This window comes from Clinocottus analis, unplaced genomic scaffold, assembly GCF_023055335.1.
Source record: "Clinocottus analis isolate CAN_PGR_092001 unplaced genomic scaffold, fCliAna1.0.p SCAF_18, whole genome shotgun sequence".
Taxonomy (NCBI): Eukaryota; Metazoa; Chordata; class Actinopteri; order Perciformes; family Cottidae; genus Clinocottus; species Clinocottus analis.
In genome coordinates this window covers 2,563,616-2,576,700 of record NW_027175909.1, presented here as the reverse complement: position 1 = coordinate 2,576,700, position 13,085 = coordinate 2,563,616, and the positions used below count along the sequence as shown (strand labels likewise).

Here is a 13,085-nt window from a genome sequence, read left to right as displayed (position 1 = left end):
TATGGTGGGACCTCGAGTGATTCCCACCCCAGTAAGAAGTGGATCTGGTCTGGGCTTTGTCGAGGTTGAAAGGAGAGATGGCATTCGTCATCCTGGTTCGGAACAAGGAGCGTCCGTGTTGTTGTACAATGTAGTGCACACACAACATGATTAGCCTATGCTTTTATTTGCTGGATGAAGGCTAATAAAAATATTTGACATGGTCCTGAAAAAGACCAAAGAAACGTGAGTCATTTTAGCTCCAACTTCATTTGAGGGTCAAACTTAAAGTAAGTGCAGTCATATACACTGTCTGATTTTTAAGAAACACATCATGATACATATTAAATTGTGTCTTTTACATATTTATGTTTTGCATCCAGCTGCTATATGCCACTATATTTATACATAATTGAATGATGTACACAAGCTGATTTAGTGCTCCAAGAGAAATGTAGGCCAACCTGTAAGTGCTGCTGCTCACCGGCATGCTGGCTGGGTGTATTTTGTCTTCTCTCCTTGACTGCTCTCCTGATTAGAGGCCTTTTATTTATCAGCCAGCGAGGTGCCTGCTGTGTCTCCGTACTTCTAACTCAGGGTCACGCTGTGTTGTGTCTTGCTGCGTTCTCTTTGGTTCCATTCCTCATCCTCTTCCCCTCCAAGTCCGTGTTTGATGCATGCTCTCGTGTGCGCATTCTGCTGAGAAAGTAAACACGACACACACACAAAAGTGCACTCAATCAATACGGTAAAATCCCACATATCCAAGTAATGCCTCGACAATTGATAGAGGAACAAAACTTTCCAACATCCATAAATCATTCAGCTGCAGCCTTCAAACTCATTCCAACATAATAATAACTGCAGCTGCTGAGCCGTTCCTCCAAAACAATGTGGCGCACAAAGACCTCGAATGGGACACAGGAGTCTTGAATATCATCAGAACCAATAGGTTATTTTGAAAAGAAAAAAGGGTGCAGAAATGTCTGAGAATGGCAGACCAGCGTCTTCACAGTGGTGATGGAATGACTTATAAATCACCAGTTCACAGGGGAAATACATTATTTCTGTGAACTGCTTCTGAGACACAATTTACAGGGAATAATGACTGTCTACCGTGTTCCTTGTTAGAGGATAATTCCTGTTCAGGGGCCGTTTCATAATGAAGTCTAATGAAGAACACTTGGCAAGAGAAATTGCCTTCATTATCATTCATCAGAAAGGGCATCGTATGATGCATTACCTTCTCCAAAAAAAGCTTGCGAACGGGTCGAGGAAGAGCCGAGCTGTGAACACAGACGCACGGTGTTCTTGTGGCGTTGAGCGTGACCACGCATGCATTTAGGTGCAACAGGAGCTGCAATCAAGACTAAACAGCGAGAAATATTTCACGGATTTGTATATTAAAATCCAATCAGTGCTTGGAGAAGGAGGTGTTATCAATACCACAAGCATACAAACCTCTCACTTCCTTCCTCATCACAATGATTAAGGGACACATCTAGGCCTGACTGCGCTTCAATTCCAGAGATGACATTTTTCATGAAGGAATAATCAAGTCTGCTGAATTAACACAGGCAAAGAAGAGAGGCTGGAGAGTTTTACTTCCACTGGTGGAGACGGAGACCAATGATTTATCTCGATAGACGGTTAATGTCTAGGATTTACTTTCTCTTGTGTTAGGGTTGGCACCAACCCGTTTGAGTTTTTAAATGCATAAAAGAACCACATTCAATTAGTTTATTACTTCAAGGCTTTTTGACTTCGTCAGGAACTTCTATTTCAACAAAATACAAAATGTTTCACTAAATTATAAAATGCTCTGGTTGAAATTATGACCTTTGTGTTGCCAGGGTCGGTTTCGACCCAGTTATGAAAATAAGATTATAAATCAATAATTAAAGCCCAAACTGAAATCATTAGTGCACTGTCAGACAACACACTCACAGCCAGTTCCTCGCCCAGTCTCGTGAGCTTCAGGGGATTCTCATTTTCTCAACACAAAGAGCATCCGTACCAGCATCCTCCTCAGCCGGCTACAAAAAAAATCTCACAAAGGCCTCTTGTCTCTGTGTATGACATTGTGAGAGTGGTAAAGTACTATTTGTGAGTCTTTTATGTTAAGTATTTTCTAATTATCTGATCTTGAGTTGAAAATGTCTCAACACCGACCAGAACAGCCACGACCACACCCCGACGCAGGTAACCTGATTCTGAAAGAAAGAGGTGTCACGTCTGCCCGAGCAGTCTGGACAGAAAGGCACACACATTGTGTTTCAACTGCAAGAAATGTCTCTGCAAAGAACACAGGAAAAGTGTCACTTTTTGCCACACATGCATCTAAACACACACATAACCATGCAAGCTCTTGCACAAAGAGACTTCTACTCTGATTTTGTTTTTTATTAGTTTTGGAACAAGTAATTGATTTCTGATGGTTTGATTTGCTTGATTGATTGTTGTTGGTCTTACCTTGTTTATATTCTATTGCTGAAAAACTACTTTTTAGCCTTTTTCTTGAAGTAAATATACATGGGTCAAAATTGACCCGTAACACTAGAGATGTTGCTATAATTTTTATCTAAAGAAAAGGCCCAGAGGCCCCCACCAACATATTAAACCCAATATTTTCATGGATAAGGAAGCCTAACAAGGTAACCAAGAGATGAGAAACAAATTGGATGATAGAAAATAGTTTTTAGTGTATTTTACAGCTGATTTAAGACACGGGTCGCCACCGACCCGCTAACACAAGGGATGGCACTACAAAGCTAACACAAGACGAAGGTTAACTAAAACTTCCCCCGTGTGTCAACCGTAGAGGAGAACGACAGCGGCCGACGCAGAAGCGTGAAAATGCTTATTGCACCAGCTCGTACCAGTGTTTGGTTTGTCCATCCCGGCCGCTGGAGGAACATTGTGGCTCCGTGAAGAGGATCCACTCTCTATGTAAATATAAAAGCCTCTTTGTAAGGGACAAAACCATTCACACAGAAAACATACTAAATAATACCATATTCCATTTCTGCTGAAAGAGCCCCTTAACTGTGCATTTTAAGGTTCTGCACACAAAGTTCACCTTCAAGCAGCTCGAATCTGTATTTTCTCAATAATGTGTAACAATGTGACAATATGAAATATGAAAATATGAACCCACAGAGAATGATGCAGTCTCATAGATGTTGCAGCTCCTTTTGGTTCACTCTTACCGCTCTCATAGTAGTGTTTGCTGCAGCTGTTTTTTGTGTGAAAAAGACAGACCGAGCTAGAGAATCGCTGGTGAATGTAGCTGAGCATTCAGCACACGGCTCCTCCTACTTTAGTAGGATACCTCAAGTTCTTTACAGGGGCCCACTGCTCCTAAATGCTTTTGGGTTAGGCTGTAAATACAGAGATCCAAGTTCATGTTTTGATTATTATTTTGCAGCTAGAGAGCCAGATATTCCCCTCAGGAGTTGGTAAAGACCATTGAAAATTGGCAGGAAATGATGGGAGAGAGATGGGTTATCACATGCAATAAATGTCCCCGGCGCGATGCGAATCGTGTGCGCTATGGTCCATCTGCACCACGACACACCCATGCTGTTAACCGTTTGTTACATACCCACATCAAAAACCGTGACACCATTTCCTTTTTTATATGCCGAGTGTGGGGTATTTTCATGGAATGGAAGGCAAATGTGCAAAACTGTGCCTTAACTGCTGAATGTGCAGTAGGGCTGCGTTCAAAATCACTCCCAATTTTCTTTTATAGTGCACTCACCTCCCATCATTGTATTTGAGTGTCTGTATTGAGTGTGTAACTACAGTGTCCTTGTGCTACCTATCTTTGGCTTTTGTAAGAACTTATGACCTTGTGTAGATTGTTCATGTTTTCTGTGAGGTGTATATATTACCAATTCCACATACAATAGTCATAAGCTCACAGCCTTTGGTTTGTTTTAGCTCTGTGATTTACAGCATTCTCTCTTCCTTCCCATCTCTTTATCTTTTTCTGTGTGTGTATCTGCTGATCTCAATGAGAGCTACATACAAATGTCTTTACAGCAATGACAAAAGTTGTAATAAGTTGAAATGAATTCACAGCCAGAGAGTGAAATGCTTTGATGAAGCTGTTCCACCACAGTCTGCAGTCCATTTACTTGATGCAGGCTAATTGCTGAGAAATGTGGTCGGATCACTTCTGCTCTCTTTATCCCCGCTCCTCTTCTCCAAATCTCCCTCCATAATTTGCCCCTCTGGATCCAGCCCTGTCCTACCTGCATACTCCCAAAGTATTTTTCGGCCCCACCGCCCCATTTCCATCAGTTTATTCATCATCATCCAGGCCTTAAGCTGTCTTTTGCTCCAACCACCTTTCCCTGTCACCAGCCTTGCCTCCTTTCCTCTAACCAGCCACATAACTATGTCTGAGCGCAGCGGGCCTCACAGTGGGGCCCGATACTAAGTGAAAGTAACAGGGTACACCGGGGCTCTTCAGAAGCTGGAAGCTCTTTAGTGGAGGCCATCTATCAGCCAGACAGAGTATCACACTGATGCAGCACAAACACAATCACACGTCCGCAGAGGCCTTATGCACATGGAGACGCTCATGTTGTTTGTGCGTGTTCCCACAAGACGCACAAGGGATTCAGCTCGCACAAACTGGTGCCCATTCACGGTCTATTGCGACTCTGGTAAAGAGTCAGTGTGCTGGGTAAGGGAGTGTTTGTGTTAGAAGGTGTCTGTGTGTGTTTGTGTTACGGCCAACAGCAGCTCTCTGGGAGCATTAAGATCATCCATTGACATAGAGCAGAGGCCAGGGAGCTAAATGGCTCCTTCTGTTGTAAGTGGTTTCGAGAGAGACAGACATCTGAGCTTTATGGGACGTTGGCGCTGTTATTTACACTTCTGACCACAATTATAAACGCACACACGCAAACCTAGGGGAACCCAGACAACACACACATTTATGTTGTCATTACAGAGGATTGCAGATAAGAAGACTGGCACAGTTGTAGTCATAAGACCAGTAACTAATCAAACTGACCTCACTTCATAACTTCATAACAGTACATTTGGAACATTTGCAACTGGGTCTGAATGTATTCCCCTTTTCTTTTCTTTTTTTTATTTTCATACTTTTATTCTTTTAAGTTGTATTAGGTTACTTACATTTTATTTTGAAAGTGAAACTCTTTTTTTTGAAGTGGACATGAGGAGGCTAACGCGTAGAGATGTTAAGCTGGTGAAAGTGTTGCAAACAAGAAATATTGTTTAAGAAGTTGCTGAAAGGAGCACAAGGGTTGTGAATGTTTCATTTCATTACATTACACATAGTTCAACTTTATTTACCTAGCCTAACCCACAATACTGCTTTTATTTATTTGTATGTATTAACCTTAGTGTCAGTGATGTATTCCATTTATCATAAGTGATGTAGCAATTAACTTACAAACAATGTACCTTTCTCCTCAGGTTAGAACATGTGGAAACCTCTAGATTGTGTTCATTTTGCTACACTACAGTACATTGTATTCAGCGTAAAAGAAAAAAAAAAGTTTGAGTGCAGGTTAATCAGCAGTCATACAGACACTGATTTGCTGTTTTGCATATGCACAGTTGCACATAAATGTAATGAAATACATTTACACTACTACACATGTTGGTGTGTTAATCAGAATGGCATGTGCAGTGCAAAGGGAAGGTGAAAGTTGTATATATGTATAGCAGCCTATTGTGCGCCTCTCATATCCACGTTGGGATGCAGCAAGGCTACACAAAGACCGCAGGGATCAGAGATGTTGTTATTTGTTTCAGGAAAATATTGTTGGCAAGAGATGATCGTTAAAGGTCTCTTGGTATTACAGCATTAGCCTTTACGAAATCAGCAGGATGGAGAATAATGTTCTCCGCCTTATTATTTTAGCATTTGAGAGGTAAATTGAATGTGGTAACATCCAGTTTTCACTGAGAGTAAACTTGAAACATTTCTCCTGAAAGACTTGATTCATTATCCTGATGGGATTTCAGTGTTGCTGTCTTGGCAAGAGCTAAATTAAAGCTCTGTCTTTGTGTCCACAGGTCGCAAGTTCGTCATCGCCAATGCAAGAGTGGAGAACTGCGCCATCATCTTCTGCAATGACGGCTTCTGCCACATGTGTGGTTACTCGCGTGCTGAGATCATGCAGAAGCCATGCACGTGTAACTTCCTGTACGGACCTGACACCAAGCGACTGGCCATCGCCCAGATGGCTCAAGCTCTACTGGGATCGGAGGAGAGGAAAGTGGAGATCAACCTTTACCGCAAAGATGGTAGGAATAAACCCCCAGAGTATTTTGAGAGGTGTTTGTGTGGATGTAGGAGGAGGGTGTGAGGACCTGTTTTTGTTTGTTTGCCCGTTGAGTTGCACAGGAGCTGAATATGGAGAGGATCCTCTGGTGTGGAGATTGTCTGTACATGTTTGGGAAGGATAGTGTGTTTGTGTGTTGTTTTACAGGACAGTTGGAGGGGACAGCGAGGTAGTCATAGAAATCTACCAAAGAAACTAACAAAAGGAGGGTCAGTGTGTGTACATTTTGGAGAACCGAATGAAAGATAAAGATAACAGGAGAGTATAAACCATGTTATTTGCTGCGTTTGTGTGAGTTTGCATTTCTTGGGATGGAACGAAAGTGATTGTGTGTGTGTGTATTTATTTCAGTGTGAAAGCTTTAGTAGTTTAAATGTCCCTGTAAAATGTACTTGTTTGTAAGCTGGTGTGTACAGAACATTTGGTACCCACCAGCTCATGTTTATGTGTGAGCGACTTGACAACTGTTTAGTACTGTTAAGTTCATGTTGTATTTTGTGTGTCTTGTAGTGATGGAAGTGCATAAGATACAGTATAGGACATTTGGTCTGTTTCCAGTCTTTATTTACAGAAAGCTGTAACTAAGATAAATGTGGATTGAATAACGCTCAGAACTTAAAAAAAACAAAACACATGTGCACATTTATGTTTATATTTAAGTCACATCAAATTTAAAAACACAACAGCAGTTTTGTAACATTTTCACAAAGTGTTATTAAATTCAATAGACCTGACCCATATTAACCTGCACTAATAAGTACTTAGGATAGAGGATAGTAAATGGGCAAGCCCTCTCGCATGGCAGGAGTGTATATCACACGTGCCAGCTGGACCACGACCCGGTAACAGGATGCTGGTCACTGCAATGATAGACAGCTTCCATGGTGATAAAGAGCTGCCATGGTAATAAAGTTAGCAACTTCCTGGACTACGGCCCAAGTATATGCTGGACATTTTCCACCTGTAGACAGACACCAAAGCAGCCGGAGGGAAGGAGTGAGAGCAGGAGAAAGAGGTATGATGGGGGAGGAAAAGGGAGGGAAAACAAACTGAGGGGAAACAAGAGACTGTCTGGCAATAAGATCACACCAGACGCCACGTCAAATTGTGCCAAGGGCCAAAGTGTGTGTGTGTGTGTGTGTGTGTGTGTGTGTGTGTGTGTGTGTGTGTGTGTGTGTGTGTGGTAAGGGGTTGGGGGGCATCTCAATGGCCCCTTCAGATTCACATGGTGAAAACAATATCAGCGCTTCTGTGGCAGCTGGTTATAAGAGGCAGGAAAACGTAGTGAGGGCAAGGTGAGGGTAACAATGACAATGATGAAGGGATAGAAACAGTGGCTGTCAGAAAGTGTGTTTCTCATGTAATCTGAATGCTGTGTTGGTGGTAAGAGAAAGCAATTAAAAGAGAGGGAGAAACACAAAGAGATGGCGCCAGCTGTCTCCCCTCAAGTGATACTTCTGAGGAGGGCTTTACTAATTTAACCCTCCCCTCTGCACATTTCCCTTTCCACTGTTTATACTGGAGATATGGACAGACACACACACACATGCACACAAAACAGTGCTCCGCTGCTATACAAAAGTACCTTGTAAAAAGCTGCAACTCTGTATATAGAATTAGAGGTGTTTCTATTTCTGTCCCAGTGGCTATGTTAACGAGAGTCCACCATGCTAACAACACATAATTAAAAGCTTTGGAAGTGACAACGTTTCATGCCTGCAACTGTCTTGTTCCAGTCACAAAGCCGCTGTTGGCATATGCAGTTCAATCCATCTGATGTGATCATATACAAAAATACAGTTTGGAATGTCATTTTTTCATGATCATTGAAAGAAATATGGTAATTGCCTGTATCAGTTATACAATACATCAGGTAATATAAAAACAATATATTAAGTTAGTGGTAAAACTTGAGTTTATCCCCATTTTACTCGCATATACATTGTCGTCATGTGTGACCCATTGATCAAACTGAGCACTACCTTACCAAATACTGTATCCAGTGATCATACGGGGGCAACATCCATGTAAATATCTCAGTTAAGAAAGTTTGTAGACAGGTGAGCCCCTGCACAAGGAAAATGAAATGTGGTAGGGGTCTGAATGATCAAGACAGCTGGTTAAACGATAGCTCATGTTGAGGTGATAGTTTTTTTATACAATAGAAGACAAGAAGGCGTTGAGTTTGTGTTTACTGTTGTCCTGTCATTTAACATGGAACCAGCTTGCCTGTATATTAATATATACACAAGTATTCGTGGCCATGATTTTCAGTTTTTACGAGAAACAATGTTGATTCCTAATCCTGGTATGTTCACAATGGTGAGACATGTTGAGTCTCATCACTTGACTTGTAAGCTAAACTTACAAGTCAAGTGATGATGAGTGTTGTGTTATTTCACAGCCAGTAAGAGGATCACTTGCACTCTCTGAGTGCCTTCTAGCCTCAAACATTTACTAACATGTACATGAAAGTCTTCCAGTTTTGTGTCTTCTCCATGCAGACTATAAGCTGCTCTTTGGAAGCAATGGTTGTAAATGTTCAACAGTTCGCTGTAAAGAAGTTCAGGGACAGTTGAAGAGCCTTAAAAGCTGTTATCTACTGTGGCAATGCGACTGAGCTCAGCTGACAATACATGAGAGCATATCAACAAAGACGCACCTACGCACCAGGAATATCCTTCGCCGTGAATGGGGAGATGTGTTTGTCACGTTGCCATGGAGTTTGTGGAGAGGCCCTCATCATGTTGTTATAGTAACCAAGAGGCACTCTTATGATTGGATGTAAAAACAATCATTTTGGCTCTCCTCCTCCACTGGACACATCTCCTTTCTGTCACCGACACTGTTTCTAGTTTCCTAGTCTCGTGCAAGTGACTAGTGGTGTATTGTAGCTTGTGAAGGGAAAGGATTTGGAGCCATTATTGCAGATCAGGTCTTTACCATCTATTTCTATCTTTGTGCTAACCAAAAGCTTCATGTCACTAATCAAATCCTTAATGGTTTATATACTCAATTAAAGAAAGGTGTTTGTTATCCATGTGTGTGGGCAGGTGGGATCCTGGTGACTCCTTTGTCATCGTCACACACACTCACAAAGACACAGTCTTGGGTGACCCAAGCGGGCCACCTCCAAGCCACCAGAGAGCTGTGGATCGAACTCCACGGACACATCTCATCCATAATGCACACAGGGAGGAAACACTATGCCACCTCCGCTTGTCCCCTCTGCCTTCTTTCTCCCCTCCCTCCCTCGCCCCTCCCTCTTCTTGCAAAGGTGAAGAAGGAAAAGAAAGAATAAAAAAGCCTCCCCCTTGATCTCAGAAAAAGCTATGCAATGAGAGTGCAGGTTTTACTTGTCATGGTGGGACTGTGTAGCCATCAGCCACACATGCAGAGAACGCAGAACACATGCATGAACACATTGCACACACAAACACACACGCACACACACACACACTTTGTGCTCACACAGGCTTCATCTCAGCCCATTTATCTAGTGCCAAACTCAGACACCAGCCTTCATGAAGATGGATCTCTCTTCTCGCTCTCACGCTCAATTGTCCGACTCCAATTGCTCACCAGCTTAATCAATCATGCTCTCCAGGTAAACTACGATGGGAAACATGCACTGAGAGCATGTAGAGGTATGGTATGGAACGGGATACTGCCCCATTTGGTGAAATTTAAACTGGAAATGCAAGCTCTGTTGTCTTTGTTTTGTCGGAGAAATAAACTCAATGGGGGAAGGGAGTGAATAAACCAGCAGTCTGTTTTAACTGGATACATAGTCCCTTTTTCTCTCTTCTGTTCTACACTCTTCTGTCTGCCTCTGAATCTCACTCATTCTCGCTCACCTCTTTTTCCTTATCTATCTCTTAGTGTGTCTGATTGTGTCGCTCCCTCCCTTCTTTCCCTTTGGCTCTCGGTGCTCAGCCACACTATCTCTGGCTTTCCCACCCTCCTGTTTCATTAACAGTCGGTGTCTTTAACTTTCTCACGGCATTTGCCTTTTGGTACTCTCTCTGGCCCTCCGTTGAGGAAGAGAGAACATTGCTTTCCATCAGTAACGATGTCACAGACTGGGATGTAATACAGGTTGTCTGTATCAAGGGCCTATGAAGACAGCCATCATGAGCGAGATCAATTCAAGGATGTCAGTGTTGAGCTGCTAAAGCAAGTCTTAATCCACTTTGAAGAGATGGCTGTTTGATCGTTCTCTTGTCGCAGCCGAGGTGAAACGGGTGACAGAAATCCTTTGAACACTGCAGGTTTAATGTATTTCATGTTCAAGATGATGAAACATTGTTAAACTGTGCTCCTTAAGTCCTAAGAGAGTATAAAAATAACATGTTTTAACCTAGCACAACAGAGATAAGATACACAACAGTTATGAATATGAATACAGGAACTGAGTAGATTCTACAAGACAGCCTTGCGAGAGACATAACTAATGTGTGTAATCATAGCAGCGTTTATCACAGACCAACTTGATATTCAATGACTTGTAATTTATTTTCACAGCCTTTTGATTCAAATTCATTCGTTTCAGTTTCTTTATCATATTTTAGTCTTTCTTGCCCAAAGTCTTAATCTATTTTTACCCTCAAATCAATGTATCTAATGCTTTGGACTTTTTAGAATATCTTCAATATCTAGTATTTAGCTGGCCAATAAATTAAACAAAATGTCAAACTCAATTCAAATTGAACTCTTTTAACACGTCACTACATACAAATATGTGAACTTGCTTTGGGTTGTCTTTGTTTACTGAGACTCCACTTGGTGAAAGTGAGTATGTTCAAAGGGAAATGAGGCAATCAATCATACGGCGATGTTTTACTTTAGAAAACCGCGCTCACCAAACCGATAATAAAAGTGACAGTGTACTTACGCAAATTCCTACGACACGCCGTCAGCTCCGTCAACTTTTCGTGGCCCCGTAAGGTTTCTCTTACAACATTGGATTTCAATAATAAAGACGTCTCCATAACTGTCCGACAAAGAAATCCAAATCCATCCAGCCAACTATTATAACCTTAAAGTTCCCAAAACAGCAAGAGTTTTTTTTTTTTTACTTCGTCTCATGTTTTTGGGTTTCGTGAGCTCCCTGTCTGCTGTACGATCTTGCAACCACGTCAGACAGCATGTGGAGGAACGTAGTTTTCTTATAAACCTTTTAATTTTTCTATTTTTGAACCGATTTACACAGTTTTTTTCCCCTGAAAAACCTTTGAATCATTTCGACACTTTGTTTTTCTGTTTTTTATTGCGGATCCGGTCTACAGTTGCTACTGTAGGATTAGAGGGGTTTGGGACTGACATGAATGTCCCTAAATGCGCCTGAATTAAATTACAGACCCAACGCAACTAACCAGCAGTTTTTTGCTATAAATCATAATGTCTTTTATACTCTTACGGCTGTGTGCCTTTGCCTTATGTGATGGTCACACACTGGTATTGTGGTGGATTACATTCAGCATATCATTTATTTTGGGTTTTCGCATTCTTTGTCTGGTTATCTTTGATTTATTCGCTTGGCGGATCCAATAGTGTTTAAAAGTTTGGCCCCAATACCGTTGCTGGTATGGAAGCGTTGGATGACAAAGAGTAGCTTATGTGTCTAGAAATAAAAACGTGGTTGTTGTGATGTGAGGTACTTGTCTGTAAAACCCAGCTCTGATGTTAAATCAAGCTTGTGATGTCCGTGGTGCCTGTCAGGAGTTCTCTGAAATGTTCTGAGAGCTCCGCAAACCATCTCAGCAAAAGCTCTGTGCAGGTTTTTCTTTAGAAGAATAAAGTATTCTTGAGGAGAAGTCTGGGGAATTCAAATCACCACCCCAGGTGTAGAGACAGGCATTAGTCTTTGCAGCCTTTGTGACTGTGAACTGATAACACCCGGAGGCCTTATGAAAAGACTGTCCTCACTGTGTTGTCGATCTTGAGGATGAGCAGGTGTCTGTCAGAAAATGTGAGTGTCCTCCCAGCATTGTGCTGTGATAATGCGGTGAGCCCAGAGGAGCAGACTTTCCTGTGCGACTCTTGATTGCCTAGCAGCAGTAGCTAAGCAAAGCACTTAGAGACATGCAGCCTCTCTGGAGAGGTTAGCACTCTATGTAGATGACTGCAATGGATGATCCCACCTCCAGCTAAGAGCACAGAACGCGCACACACAAACCCAACTAATGCTGTCCACTGACGCCCACACAACAACAAGTTGCATTAGGTTTTTTTTAACTGAAGGGTGAGGCGTCCATTTTCAAACAGACTGACATCTTTTGGTTTTGTTACAGCACAGGTGAACAAGATAATGACATGCACTTGCACTTTGGTCCACAGTGTAACAGGATAGAAGAAAGGAGAGAATGGAAGGAGAGAAGGAGGGTTAAGGTGACAAAAAGGATTTCAAACCAACAGCACCCCCAGTACATATTGTGCACCTTTACCAGGCAGCAACCGCCAATTGTGAATCCGATGTGGAAGGGTCTTAAAAGTGTCTTAAAACTTAGGTGATGTCAACATGATTACAGTCCACTTCTTATACAGTGTATGATCTTAACCCATTAGGTAATACCATGTACTACGATGGTACTGCCAGTTCACTGGGACCAGAGCATATGTAGTTGCATCACAGAACACCACATTGAGGAGTATCATGATCAAATCACACATCACTCCAATTCTATTTGCTGCGTATTGAGTTCACGGTGTGGGAAGTGTGTGTTTCTGTCCTAGTGTGTGCACTTCCCGCTTTCTTTTTTTTCCCAATGACAC

General features: G+C 42.0%; 1 protein-coding gene across 1 annotated transcript in view; it reads left to right on the top strand.

Moving 5' to 3' along the window:
- kcnh2b (potassium voltage-gated channel, subfamily H (eag-related), member 2b) overlaps positions 1–13,085 on the top strand; it is a 216,003-nt gene that overhangs the window by 16,563 nt on the left and 186,355 nt on the right. The window contains exon 2 of the mRNA XM_068581269.1: positions 6,043–6,273. Coding sequence (XP_068437370.1) covers positions 6,043–6,273 — 231 coding nt within the window. The remainder of the gene's footprint in view (positions 1–6,042; positions 6,274–13,085) is intronic.